Source organism: Larus michahellis, chromosome 3 (genome assembly GCF_964199755.1).
Source record: "Larus michahellis chromosome 3, bLarMic1.1, whole genome shotgun sequence".
In the NCBI taxonomy this organism is placed as follows: domain Eukaryota; kingdom Metazoa; phylum Chordata; class Aves; order Charadriiformes; family Laridae; genus Larus; species Larus michahellis.
In genome coordinates, this window is record NC_133898.1 from 49329045 (window position 1) to 49343513 (window position 14469).

At 40.1% G+C, this 14469-nt stretch overlaps 1 protein-coding gene across 1 annotated transcript in view; it reads left to right on the top strand.

Annotated features, from left to right (window-relative positions):
- The first annotated feature begins 55 nt into the window (after positions 1-55).
- ARID4B (AT-rich interaction domain 4B) overlaps positions 56-14469 on the top strand; it is a 95615-nt gene continuing 81201 nt past the window's right edge. The window contains exons 1-2 of the mRNA XM_074580095.1: positions 56-378; positions 1589-1650. Of these exons, the coding sequence (XP_074436196.1) occupies positions 1645-1650 (6 nt within the window). The 5' untranslated portion in view covers positions 56-378; positions 1589-1644. The remainder of the gene's footprint in view (positions 379-1588; positions 1651-14469) is intronic.

Sequence of the window (14469 nt, forward strand, 5' to 3'; positions counted from 1 at the left end):
AGTATTTCCGATGCGGCAGCCAATGGGGCTGAGGGAAGGGCGGGCTCTGCGCGCCGGGGCCCAATGGAGGAGGCGGGGAGAGGGGCGTGCCTCGGCCCGTCCGTCAGTCAGTCAGTCAGTCGGTGTGGGAGGGGGAGGGGGACCGAGAGGCTCCGAGCCGAGCAGTCGCCGCCGCCGCCGCCGCCACCGCCGGGGCCGCGCAGGACGGATCGGCCCCGCCGCGCGGAGCCGCCGCGAGCAGAGCCGTTGCCGGAGCGTTAAGCGGGGGCTGAGGCCGGCCGAAGGGGGCCCGGAGCTGAGAGGAGGTTTCGCCCCGTTCCCTTCCTCCCCCCCCCACCTCGGGTTGGGGGAGTAGCGGGCGGGCGCCGCGGAACAAAGGTAACGGCACCGAGGCGGAGAAGGGAGCCCCCCGGCCCTGTCGTCGGCGGGTGGGGAGGCGGCGCGGGGCCCCGTGGGGGGGGCGCGAGGCCGGGCGGCGGCGGCGGGGCGTGCGTGCGGGGGGGAGGGGGGCGGTTGTTTTTCTCCTCGCAGCGAGACTGCGGCGGGACTCGTCGATCCTCCTTCTCCTTCCCCCCCCTACTTCTCCCCCCAAAACACCCAGCGGCGGGGCGGGGGGGGGGGATCGGGTGCCGCCTGCATGCGGGAGGGGACCGACGGCTTCTTCAGCCGCCTCCGCCAGGAGGGGACGGAGCCCCCTCCTCCACACACACACACACGCTCCGTGTCCCCGCCGAGCAGGTCGGGCCCCTTTCTCCCCGCCCCCCTCCCTCCCTCCCTCCCCGTCCCCACTCCCTTCTTTTCTTCTTCTTCCTTTTCTTCCCCTCCGCCGCCTCCCGCCCGCCCGCCCTCCCTTTCTCCCCCTCTCCCCCCGCCCGGACCCGCTGCGCCCAGCCGGGGAGTTGCGGCTGTTGCTGCTGAAACTCCTGCCGCGGAGTCAGCGCTTTCCTTTATTTGAGAGGGGGGGGGAAGGAGGAGGAGCCGCCGCGATCCGGAGCCGCAGCCCCTACAAAAGCGTGTGTGTGTGTGGTGTATGTCGCTGGGGGGGGAGGGGGGGCTGCTACCGACACCCCGCTCCCCCGCCGCGCACACGGGCACTCTTCCTCGTACAATGGAGGAAGAGCCTCCCTTCCTCTCTCCTCCTTCCTTCTCTCCGGTTCCCCGCGGTAAAGTGGGGAGGGGGGGGTTGTCCCCAGGGCTGGGACCCCCCACGGGTCCCCTCCCGCCGCTTGGTGCCTGGGGAGGGGGCGCTGCGCCCCGGGGAGGCGGCCGGGGACGCCTCCCCCCCCCGCCCCGCGGCAGCCGGAGAGGCTGAGGGTGGGTTGTTGTTGTGGCAAGTTTCTCCTCCTCTGACAGAAATGGCGTCAATGGCAGCGAGTGTAGGGGAAGCCGCGGTGTGGGGGAGCTGGAGGGGAAGCAGCGGCCGAAGAAAGAGGGGAGGGGGATAACCGGGGAGAAAAGGGGGATCCGGGGAAGGAAAAGGGGAGTTTCGTGAGGAGCCCGGCGCCCCTACCCCGATCCCTGCCTCCCCTCCCCCCGCCCGATGCGAGCGGCTGGTGCGGGTGCCTTAGCGCTTTGTTTTAAATTCCAGGTCCAGCCTCGGCCGCTCAGCCCCTATCGAGGCTTTTACCGCAGCCTGAGCTCATCATGAAGGTAAAACACTCGCGTGTGTGGCTGGGAGGGGAAAGAAGGGAGGATCGCATGAAGAAATGCTGTCCTATCTGTCAGTCCGTCTGTCCCGACCCCGGTGCGGGGCTCGGTGCTGGTGCAGATGCAGACTGCGGGCTGCTTCGCCCCCGCTGCTGTGTTTCGGTGCCTTCCCTCGCTTGCTGACGGTGGGGCAGGCTTTTGCTCCACCGCGTTATGCTGGGGGAAACTGTAAGTTCGCTGAGCGGGGGTTGTTCTCCTTCAGAAACATTGTTTGTAGGAGAATAAGGACATGGCTGCCTGGACTGAGCTTGCTTCATGGAGGAGCAGGGGACAGTCACCCTGCTTGAGAAAGTAACGTTGCAGGGGAAATGCTGGCTATACAACCGTGTTTACTTGAATAGAGGTTACGTGGTAGATTTACTTACTTTCTATTTGTTAATAGGAGTTTTGTTGAATGAATAATCTTGATATGATCAGGAAGGGTGCATGTAAGAGATTCTCTGCAGTGAAATGACTGCTGTAAGGTGCAGAAAGATTTTCAAACAGGTTCTAGTTTTCTTCTCAGTGCCATGTAGTATTCATATACCTCATTGTTGCTTATTTTTCTTCTTATAGGCCTTTCTAGACTATTTATTTTCAATATATTATGCAAGTTTTATAGAAAAAAATTGTATTGCTGTGTGACAAAGATCCGTGCACATAGAATTGGTTTTTAACAACTGAGCTTGCTATTTTTTTACCATTTTGCTGATGATGTCTTGCTCAAACTGCCATTTATGTTATCATGACCCCCTGTGTAATTCAGCTCCTGGTCCTGCTGGGCTGCAGTAAATCTCATTTCAAAATACTGTAAATCTTACAAAAAGTAATTGTTACAAACCTGTCATACATCAGCTCTTTGGTATTTATGAATCAGAGAGAGAGGTCTGTACGTGGGATCTTGCAGTATCAGAGTTGTGCCTTCTGTCTGTGAATGAGTATTATGTAAAATGTGTACTTAGCACTGTATTCACTGCTGGAAATGGTAAATTATACGGACTGTGTTAATTTCTAGATTGATCTGAGTTGCTGAGCAGCAAACAGTCTTTCTCTATAGCGTTTAAAGGTTTAGCGTATTTTTTTTTACTTTGGTGACTTAACAGTATCTTTTTAAAAATCATGTTTTAATTGCCCTCCCTATGATCTTTCTTTAACAAGTGTTAAGATCTAAAATACTGCACACGTCTTGTTCATTAAAGTAAACTATTTATGTATTTGTAACAACAGGCTGTTGAAGTAGTATGATATGGAGCTTCATTGCCGGGTGGAGATTCAGGAGATGGAAGCAAGAGAAATAGGAGGCAGTATAGGCAGCTGTTTTCCCCCAGAAGGAAAAACACTTATTTAAATGACAGCTAAATTTACATACATTTCTAATATTCTTTTTCCATGTAAACAAATCTTACCGTTACCATAGAGATTAGGTTCAGATGCTGTGGTTACAGAGCCATATAAATATGTAGATAGACAGTTGGGAGGATGAGGAGGTCGGATCACAAGTGGAATGCAAAGTTCTCCGTGAAATAGAGACCCAGTTCAGGCAGAATTGAACATATAACAAATGTTTAAATTTAAAGTACCAGACACAGAAACTTGCTAATAGAGCCATATTTTAAAAAAAGCGTCCAGCTTATTCTTTGATAAAATTTGTGCTAGTATTGCATTTTTATTTCTTTTTTAAATCTGGATTAATTCTGCCAGGGCGTTCATATGCTAAGTTTAAGTCTTGAATTTTTTCAATTTGTGTGTGTGTAGTGTTAAATTTACATATGCTTGAGATAACTCCTAGTACTTTATTTACTGTGCCCTGTAATGTTAAGTGAGGTTAATCTGTAAGTCATTACATTGAAGCTTCAGTTGTTACAGTGAAACTTTTAACAGAATTGTATTTCAACAGAAATTTCTGAAATTCAACAGTGTAAACAAGACTGTTTTTTAAGATTTAAGGAGTAATACAGTGCGTCAGTCTTTCTGCCTGGCTTAAGGTTGTAATTTATGTTCTAAGTTTACAAGGATACAAATTAATCCAAGAGAAGCAGTAAGGATTGTGTTTAAGAAAAATATTAGCTTTCTGTTTGTATCATTGCAAGGTAACATTGACTGTACAGATTGAGATACTGTTTAAATATGACTGTATATTTATGTGCATTTATTTTGTAAGTTATTGAAAGACTATGCCTCAAGGACAATTCAGCATGTAGAGGATGTAATGCTTTAAGGCCTAGACTTACTTTAAGTTTGCTGACTGGAGACTTGCTGCTGACTGCACAATTCAGGCCTTTGATGTGATTTATGCCTCGGTCATTCCTTCAGGTGCAGAGGGTTGTGTATTCTGGTGCGTGGAGCATTAGAACTGGATTCCTTGTTGGTAACTTTGTCCCTTTGGGTGAATTTGAACAACTTATTTAGCTTTACTCATTTTTCCCTTCTGTGTAGTATGGATAGAATGTTTATCATTCTTTGTAAAACGCAGTGAGGGATATTTAGGAGGAGCGCCAAGTTGTATTGATAGAAAGCTGTAAGTCACTCATGCTCTTGCATTTTGGAACCCTCTGAGACAAGAGAGGTGTGCTGCCTGCTAAGAGATTACCACCTCCAAAGCTGTTGGCGTAATTGTTGTCCCCGCAATAACCCAACTTAATCCAAGTAAATAAAGTCCCTTGTATAAACTAGTAACTTTAGCCTATTAAGCGGTCCTCCCATGGACTGCAAAGAACACTTGAAGGCAGTCTTGAAATACTGAAATATGTCTTACAAGAACTATTGAAATCTTGACATAATTGTGCTCATTATTGTGATGTTCTACTAAATCAGGCTTTTTCCTGTGTTGAATGACCTCTGATAGTAGTCAATACAGTTGTACAGGTAATGGCTAGGATGATTCTTATGTTGTAGTTACGCTTTTTTGTTTGTTTGTTTAACTTGGGCACCTTCTACATAAGGTCTTTTTGCATTAAGTATGCTTCAGAAGCATGTAGAATCTGTTTGATTATTTAAAAACTAATTGCGTGCCATCAAATTACTACCTACTAAGTAGGTAGCAATATATATAAAAATATTATAGTTTGTTTTTATTTTTTCCTTAAAGTCAGGAAATTAACTCCAGGAAAGCAGAGTCTCTGCTTTTAAAGAAAGAAATAAACACAAGCTCAGTTTCACCAATGATTTGTACTACGAACTGTTGTAAATGCTCCTGAGATTTTTAGTATGTATCATGGCGTGTGCTTGATATTTAAATATGTGAATGAAGGTAATGCACCCACAGCAGTTAAAAAGTTCACTGCTGATGGGAGATAAAAACAGTGGATATCCCAGAAGCTAGAGCAATGCGCTATGAATTAAGTGGTCTGAAATGATTGTTTAAGTGTCTTGATGCTATTTGCATGTTAATATTTTTCAGATACTTCTATTTGGTAGCACTACATGTTCCTGAGTGCTTACTCAAAGCTGCCACACTAACAAATAAAGGAAGCCATGTGTACAGTTTATGATTGATTTTTGTTTTGGTTTCATTCATCTTGAATTTACATTTTGGTTTCACTAATCTTTCCTAGTGATGTCTCTAGCTCTCCACAGAGATCACTCGTGCACACTGATGCTGTGACTGCTTTCCCTTAAAGCCCATCAGTCTGTTGCTCGTATTCTCTGCCAGTATGGCAGGGGACAAAAGTGAAATATCCAGTAAACTTTTCAGTGACTAATTTCCAACTTCGAGCACAAGTCAGCTGAAAGTCCTGTTGCTCTTATGCAGGCTGGAAACCGGTCATGGAATGTAGTGACCTTTCACTTTCTGGTTAACTATTTGAATTACAGCAGAAATGGAGATTTATAGAGGAATAGATGAAGAGTACCATTAGAGTAGTTTTTGTGCTGGAGGTAGGAGAACAGGTAAGTCTTAAGAGGTGGTTTTCCCCTGTCATTTGTTTTTTGCATTATGAAAAATGATTTTCTTAAATTCTGTCCTGATATTTCAGTTTGAACATGTGATCAGAGGCAATTATTGACTTCCTCATGCTTGCACAATTATGTAGATAGGAAAGCAAACACCACTTGCACCAAGCAATTACAAGTCATGTTGGAACAATCTGTGTTATTTTGAAACTGGTTGTTTGCACTTTTGAAATGCTAATCTTAGTATATTTTACAGTGGCTAAGCAACATGGAAGTCTTGAACTCAAATCTGCATGTTTAGTATGTGACTGTTCAGTAGTTGAGTGTGTCGATAAGGATTCAAAGTTAATTAGACCACCTAGTGGAAAAAAGGCTGTATTAGACTGGGAAGACTTAAGTTGTAATAAACTATGAGCATTAGAAAAGTTAAGTTGCCTGTATTATTATCATCAAAGTTGGTGAAGGATTTTTGGATCAACACACTCACAGCAGCATGACTATTGTATCAGGATAGTCTAAGAAAAATGTTAGTAGACAGAACCATGAATATGCATATTTTCACTAGAACACTGAGATGGTTATTCAGTTCACTCTGTAATCTGAAACCAGTACGTAGTGCAGAAGCATGTTGTGATGCGCGTTGTGTGTCTGTGTTTTCAAGGAAATTTTGCATTGTAGTTGAGAAGTCTTTCAAAACAAAATGCAGTGGTTTTGAAGTATTAAGCTTTACAGTCATTGTCAAATACTTAAACTGAGTGTTTCAATGGTTATGTAAACTAATAAAAAAAAGGGCTGACTTCAGAAAAGATGGAAACGATACTGTTGTCGCAAATTGGTTTCAAATTTTTGTTTAAATCCTATAGATACATACTTTTGAGAAATACATGCTTTTATAATAGGATGAAAACTAAAAATAAAGGGAATTTGAGTTTTCCTCATTGAAAAACATAACAAAGTTTATAGAAAAAAATTATTGCTGAAATTTACTTCGCACCCTAATGTGATACAGAGCCATCCAAATGCTAGATTATTGGTCAGTTTGTACTTACCTGAAAGTAGTTAGCGTGTTGTGAAATGCTCTAGTAGGTTCTCTGCAGTTCTGTTTACTGTAGTAGGCACTTCAGCTATTTTACAGAAATGTACAAAACTGATTAAACAGGGATTTTGAACTGTTTTTTGCCATAAATATGATTCAGGTCAGAGTTGAGAAATGTTGGTAAGTCAGGGCTTGTATAGCTGCTTGCTCTTTAGTTGGCGTGCTTCAGTAACAAATACTTCTTTTCTGCTTTCCTGTGTAGCACTTCCAGTCTTGTCCAGTTACTGTACTTACTGCCACTTGCTGGATATAAGCTTGTCTGTGCATGGAATGGATTTTTAAAGATTTCTAGAAGATTTCAAAAGGCCTGCAGGGAGCTAAGGCAAATTGTTTAGCCCTATGCACAAACTAAATGTTAGTGATTTAATATGTGTTTTAATAATTATTTTAAAAGGTTTAGATGGAAAGTCATAAATCTGGGTATTTGGAGGGGGTTTTTTGTTCTTTTTTTTTTGTTAACATGGGGTGACCAGATGAGAGGGTATTTCAGGGAATTCATGTATGGAAAAGACAGCAAGCCACTTTGATATTCTATACTTGACAAGACATCTATTTTCCTTCTGAAGATTAGTTTGAACCAGGGAGTAAATTCAATAAAGCACTATTATGCTTTTTTTTTTTTTTTTTGGCTTGGAAGGTGGCATGTAAAGCAGTCATGACCTGTTTAGCAAGAAGTGTTTTTATAAGCAAGCTTTGGAAAGGCAGCTGTGTGAGACTGTCAGAGCAGGGTGGTGGAGGGTGTTGCTGAGTTACCTGTAGAAAACCTAGCACTGAGGTGACCCACCTGCTTTATGTGCAACCAGGGGTGACAGTGACTTCCTTAGTGAGTGTATATTAATTAATTGAACGTGGAGTAATATTTTGGGGGTTCCTGAACGTGTGGGGCAGCATCATAAAGAACATTTTTCTTAAGAGCTAAGCAGAAACATTGTACTACCTTATATGAGAAGGCATTTTCCTTACTGTGAGCAATAGCAAGAGTAATCTCCAGTTAACCTGGAGTTACTTGCTCCCATTGCTGTTGTCTTTAAGCCTGCATGTTGTCTGGAGTGAAGAGGGTAGTCAGTATGCCAAAAGCTACCAGAATTCCCATATTACGTAGTATTTGATCGTGACTTTGGCAGACCACCTTAAGGAGTACGCTGTTTAGAGACAGCTTTCATCAGTCATTCAAGCTAAGTGTTGGGCGGCAGATCACCCAGCTTGGACTACCTGGTGAATAACAATTCTCTTGGGCAGAAGAGCAAGTTTGCTGTTGTTCTTAGTGTTTAATCAGTTGGTTTGTGCTCCAACAACCTACAGCAAAGGATTTGGTTTCGAAGTAGTTTGTCAAATTAAGCTTGTATGGTCATGGAAGAATGCAGTCTTGTCTCCCTCTTTCATTCCTGGCTGTTTATTTTTGTTGTCTTTTGTGTCAGCAGTACATTTGTGTGGTCCCAGGGTGGACTGAATCAAACTGAAATTAACTCAACAACAATAAAACATATATGCTCTTCAGTTGCAGCCAGTCCCTGACCTGTCTGATCCCTACCATTGGGATGGAGAAAACAAGGAAAGGAAAGAAGTAGTGCACTGGGACTGATTTGGATTGGTTTAAACTGCTTCTGAACACACCTTCTTCACAATCCCTCTGCCAAGTTAGCAGTTTGCAGTCATTAGGCTAAACATTTTGTAAACTGTCTACATGTGAACTTGCCATAGAGGTTTTTCTAGGCTTGCTTACTAGTTAGAATGCTGCACTTTTCTATAGGTTTGAAGTCCATGTTTTCTAGAGTGTGTTGAGTGAAAAGATTAAATGGAATTGATGATGTGCCTTGACGATGATGAATAAAGTTTAGCTTTTGATAGGATAAACATTGATTTCAAGTTCAAAAAATAGACAGGTTTTAAAGAAGAGATAGTATTAGACACAAAAAAGAAAGTATTTAAAGTATTTTTTAAGGAGGCCAACATAAGCTTTGCTTCTCCCACTCCCCTCAAGTTCTTATTCAACACTTGGAAAGAATGCCATTAATAATAATAATAATAATAATAATAATAATAATAATAATAATAATAATAATAATAATAATAATAATAATGTCTTTTTCCCCCCAAAGTAGATAAATGGTTGGTATTATATTTTTCTGCAGAAGAGTATTTACAAATATTAGATTCCTATTCTGTAAAGGTTGCAATCTTCATGTAACTAATATTTATGTTAATACATTCTGACAATATGTATTTTTACCATTGAGTGGAAGAATTAAGGAATTGTGCTACCTTTATTCCAAATCAAAACAGTTGGAAACAATAATTTGGGGATAAATTACATCATTCTTACTTTGATATGGAAATCGAAGGGAAGAGAAGTCAAGCTTTTGATTCTTTGTATGTTAAGAAAGTTAATAAATACATACTTTGTATGTATTTATGGGTAGATCAGTGCAGATGCAGAGACAGTCAGGAGTTATGGCAGTTGGAGATGGTAATGTGTATGATACTTTCTGCTTGTTATCAGAAACTTAATGCAAAAATTTGGATGACATTTGTTATCTTCCTGTCCAAGAGCTGGGGTTCTTACTGAGCTTTTGTCTGGGATCCTTTCCCTTTTCCCTCTTAGGTGACCTTCTAACTTACTACTGTTCATTGTTTACACCATCTTTCTAAGGGCAGGGAAATGGGATGTGTATCTGAAGCAAGGTTTCGTCTGGTAATAAATAATGTAATAGGGAGTAATTTTTTGTGTGTGTTTTTTCACATTCTCTTCTGATCTGAAAAAAGTGTTTCAGTTTGTGGCAGGGCAGCCTGATCCACTGTGATAGTTTTTTTCCTTCAGAGTTTCAGCTATCCTCTCAACAGCAGACTGCAGGTGCTAAATCTCTTATTTGTACATTTAAAATAGTCCCCTTCATGTTTTCTTAAAGTAGGATTCTTGAATTCAAAAATTCTTAGGAATGCAGAATGCATTCTTCTAAGATCACAAAAAATGTTTTAAATTAATTTATAATGGTGAAAGATAGACTTTCCAATATCCTGTATGTGTGTTTAAGTGAAAGAGTGTTAGCTTAATCTTTTTGTTAGTACTGTGACACTTAGGTTAATGTAACTTCTTCTCCTGGGAGAAATAGTAAGGAGTTGAGATGTTTTGGAAACGAGTACATGTTACACCAGCATTTCAGAATTCAGGAATTTCTGATGGAATAAATATGCTTTCACTTTTTAAGTTCTTCTGCACTGCTTATTGAAAGATAGATGGTTGCTATAATATTAAATCAGTGTTACCTCAAATTAAATCACTAAACTTGAAACAAAATATATATAATTCTTAATCTTTGTGCTTCCATAAATATAAAAGCGTTTTTGAAAACATAGCAATAATTTTATAAATTTCTACTTTAATTTCTTTAGAAGGTTTTCATGCTAGATGTGCATCAAGGGAGATAGTGAAGCGCTTTAGCATAAATAAAACTGTGCTATAGTTTAAAAATCAGAGTATAATATGTACCAATACCTTGCTGCCTGGAACAGAGACAAAAATGGAGACAATAATTAAAATTTAAGTGATTTCCATTTTTTGAATGCAGATTTATTCTGAGGTGCTCTTCCAGAACTTTTTAATGACAATCCACATACATTTACCCATAGAACATGATTTGGGTAACAGTGCAGTGTTGTCATCTTTATGGGAATTTCATGCCTATTTTCCTCCGATATTGGACAATGTAAAAGACATTAAAGCTTGGATTCATTCCTTTACTTACAGATTACTAGTGCAGCTTTTACATTTCTAAAAATTAAGTACTACAAAAGATGTCACCTCATGGTGGGCGGTATTGGATGCATGGGCTGGAACCTGCAGAGTCACACTTCAAATATATTCTACTATTCTTGATACATTTCGGAATTGGGCTGCTGAGGCTGCTGTTTTAACTGTGTTTCCTGTGATAATTTAACATTAAGTTGCAGAAAGTATTAGTATGTATATTAGGTGTATGTCTGCAGTAATTCAGTTTTTCTCTGTTGGTAATTGTTTGACTATTGAGCTAATACTCTGATTTCAGTTTACTTTGCTTGATGGTAGCCAAAATGTTTGGATTGAGAAGTTAAACATACTTCACTGTATTAAAATAAATCTTCTATTTCATACATTGACTTTTCTCAGATAATAGAGAGTATATATTTATATGTATACCTACTAGTGTAGGGTGATTCAGGTTTTGAGAGGCAAGTAAAGTGAATGAGTTGCTTTTGTTACATTCTATATAGTAAGAAAAATTCTCTTTTGATCACAGGGTAATAATAGTATATCAGTGATAGAGAGATAGGTGCATGTCCCCCTATGACAGACTTTTTTCACTGGTAATGTACATGGCATCGGTAGCATCTAGATAACAACTAAAGTGGTAGCAGGTCAGCTTTAAATGAGTGGACTATTTTTATTTATATATCTTCAGTAGCTCTGATTTCAGTTCGGTAAAATTATACTTTATTTTGCATTAAAATAGAGAACAATCCTGTCTGTTTCTGGCTGGAAGAACTTGTTGTGCAAGAGCACTTAATTGAACATTTGAAATGGTGTAATAAAATCTTAATTATGGTCTTACAATAAATATCAAACATAGCATCTATTATGTGGATTAAAAATCACTCGTGATACTTAAGCTGGCGTCATCAAGTTTCTCTAGTTGTGTATACTGTGTTTACTTAGTTGGAATTTTGAGGAAGCAAATCAGCTTTTATGATCTTCATAGAAATATATTTAAAAAAAAAAGGAAGATGGTATACTTCAGGTGCTTGATTCCAGACATATCCAGATACAGTTCCAGAACTTTGCTGTCTTATTGCTGTAGCTGGATATCCTTACTACGCTTGCTCAGAATTAAACTTGGAAAGGAAAAAAATACACTGCAATACTCGAATGCCATCTGCAATTGGCGCTACCCTTTGTTTATGGGAAAACTCTTTAGTCTTAAAGGAATTGCAACATCTTTTCTTTAGCCTGGCAGTTTCTCTTACTACAGCTTTTGTGCCCACTGAAATGACATTCCAGCCAAGTACAGGAACGAGTATGTGGGCACACCTCAACTGCTTAGAAGGGCCAGCGTGAACTCTTTAGCTGAGTGTTTTACTTCTAGCGGTGATGATGCATGATATTTCTGTGAAAGCAAATATTATAGTGAGCTAACCAGTCATGTGGTAGTGTTGGGAGGTTTATTCTTTAAGCTGTGTATTTCAGAATTTTGCTTCAATTAATCATTTTAGGCTTAGGGAAAAACGTTAGTCATAAAAATATAATTAATTAGAATTTCAGTGACATGTAGTTGATGCTGTAACCTGCTGATATGACAGAGACACTGATATTTTATGAGTAGGTATTGTGAGAATGCTGCATTGTCGGGTACCGAAGACCTCTTGGGATGCCTCTTGTTGAACTTTTCAGAACAGAATGAGGTTTCACATGGAAAGTAACAGTAGAATTGTTGACATACAGAAGACGATCAAGTAAAACTTAGATTTTTTTCTCTTTCACTTTAGTAATCCCAAATGTTACTTTTTGAAAACAGGCTAAAAAAAATTGAGGTTTTAATATAAGAGGCTTAAAGACTTTTAAGAAAAAAAATGGGTTTTACAGAATAGCTTCAGCACACTTGAAAGCAGTGAATAGAGTCTTATATCACCTATGCAACTTCAAAAATTTTACTCTCTGTTCTTTAACATGTTGAAGAGTTTTGTGGAATCACAGCAAGGATCTTTCCTTAAATAGCCACTCCCTGGAAATGGCTGCCATTAGTCACAGGCTAAGCCAGCTGAAGATGTTTTGGAAACAGGTGCAGCAATGAGTAGCCAAAGAAACTGATGCATTCTGGGTAGTTAAATTGGATAAAAGGTATGAAACAAGTAGTTTAGGTTCTTTAATTCCTTAACCTTTGAAGAGAACTTTAACCTAGCTGAATACTAGCTGCTTCTCTATTGTTCTTATTCCCTATAGTGCTATGGTGGCATTTTTATTTTGTGTGTAGCACACAGCTAAAATATGTTAAAACTATTCATAATTATGCAGCACTTGATAAATCTCCTCTTAAACTCGTCTTCAACTGGTTATTTTTCTTAATATCTGTGTTAATTCTAATGCTTGCATTCTTGGTTTGCTACAGGTATTTTCTGATGGAAAATTCTTGGAAGCATTTTCAAATAGTAGAACTTAGTTGAACAGGAAAGGCTTGCATCTCTTCTTTGAGTAATTGCCATATTGATTATATTTAGCTTTTTTCCCCAAACCTCTTTTCACAAGCCTAAAGCTTAAATAGTGAACTCTTACATTTAGGTAGAGAAGAACTCTGGAAGACAAATGTTGGAATGCCATGCAGGAATATTTGGTCTGTAGTATTCTCAGAAAATGTGTTGAGATGAGAGAGGAGTTTGTATGTGTGCTGATAGTAGATTTCAACAAGTTATGAATTGTGTTCCTACAAGTTAGGAAACTTGTAAAATTAGCTCATAGAAGAATATTCTTAGAGGAACACTGTAGTTTTTGTGAAGACAAAAGGCAAAAAATAAAAACTATGGACTTAAGATTTCAGTCATAACTTTTTTTAAAATCCATGTAAAACTGTACTGAGTTACACATGACTTCCTTCAGAAGACATGGCGCTGGCATTTCTTTCTGTTAATCTGGGGAAAGTGTGATATGCAGAAAAGCTGTTCTCTTTTTACAACTTGGAGAACGGGGGGAGGAATTACAATTTACTTAACAGTTTGAGGAACTTGTCTGTCTGAAAGAAAAGGGCACTGTGAAAAATAATTGCATTTTTCTGGCAGAAGATTACACTAGTGAAAACAAAGTTTACTCAGTAGAATGTTCTGACACAGCAAGACTCTTTAAATTTAACATCACCTGTAGTAGCTCAACTGGAAGTTGATTTAAGGCATGGGTTGCCTTGTGCTATGATTTGGGAAAGCAGCATTGTGATTTTTGTTAGGATAACTTCAGGTTCACTTACTTGCTGCTTCTCTTGGGATGTTTACAGTGCAATGTTGTGCAGAGATACCTGTGCCGATATGGAAGTAGTCAGCTTGTCAGAGTACAAAGCTCAGCATGAGTTATAATTTACTGTAGTTTTTTCAGGTAAATTGCTCCCTTAGCTATCAAGGGTCCAGCTTAGTTAAGGTATCTATATTCTGCAAGGTTGTCGATATATGTCAATAGTGGCCCAACAGGTGCTGGTAAGAAAACACCAGTAGATTTAACAGAAAATAATGTTATTTTCTCTTCCAGGCTCAGATAATTGATTATGTGAATTATATAGCTACAGTCTTAACCGATCTACTCTCTGCTCTTCTTGACTGGGAGCTTGCTGTAGTCTTAACCAACCATTTTATAGTAGTGTCAGACTAAACTTAATTTGAATCTGTTTTAGTGCTGCTTGGATGCTTCTGCATAGTGCAAGTATGTGTGTAGTCATGCTAATACTTCACTTCCTTTAACCTTGCTGACTCCAAAAGCTGTCTTCTGAGTGTCTTCAATGCACTGGTTTTCAACCAGTGATCTGCAGGTGCTGTGGGTTCTATAGCTTGCTTCTAAGGAGATCTGAAGATATAATTAAGACAAGCAAGCTTGTTGTTGATAGGTCTGTTCATTATTCAGGGACGCATAGCTCCAGTAGAATTTTAGGGGAAAATCAGTACATTGAAAAGTTTGAAAAAAACTTTGTATAATGCAACTGTCCTTTTGCAATTATGTGTATTTGCATGTATATAGTTTTTTTGCACATATAATAGGTACCTTAAATTCCTGTGGGGTTTTTTGCCCTTGC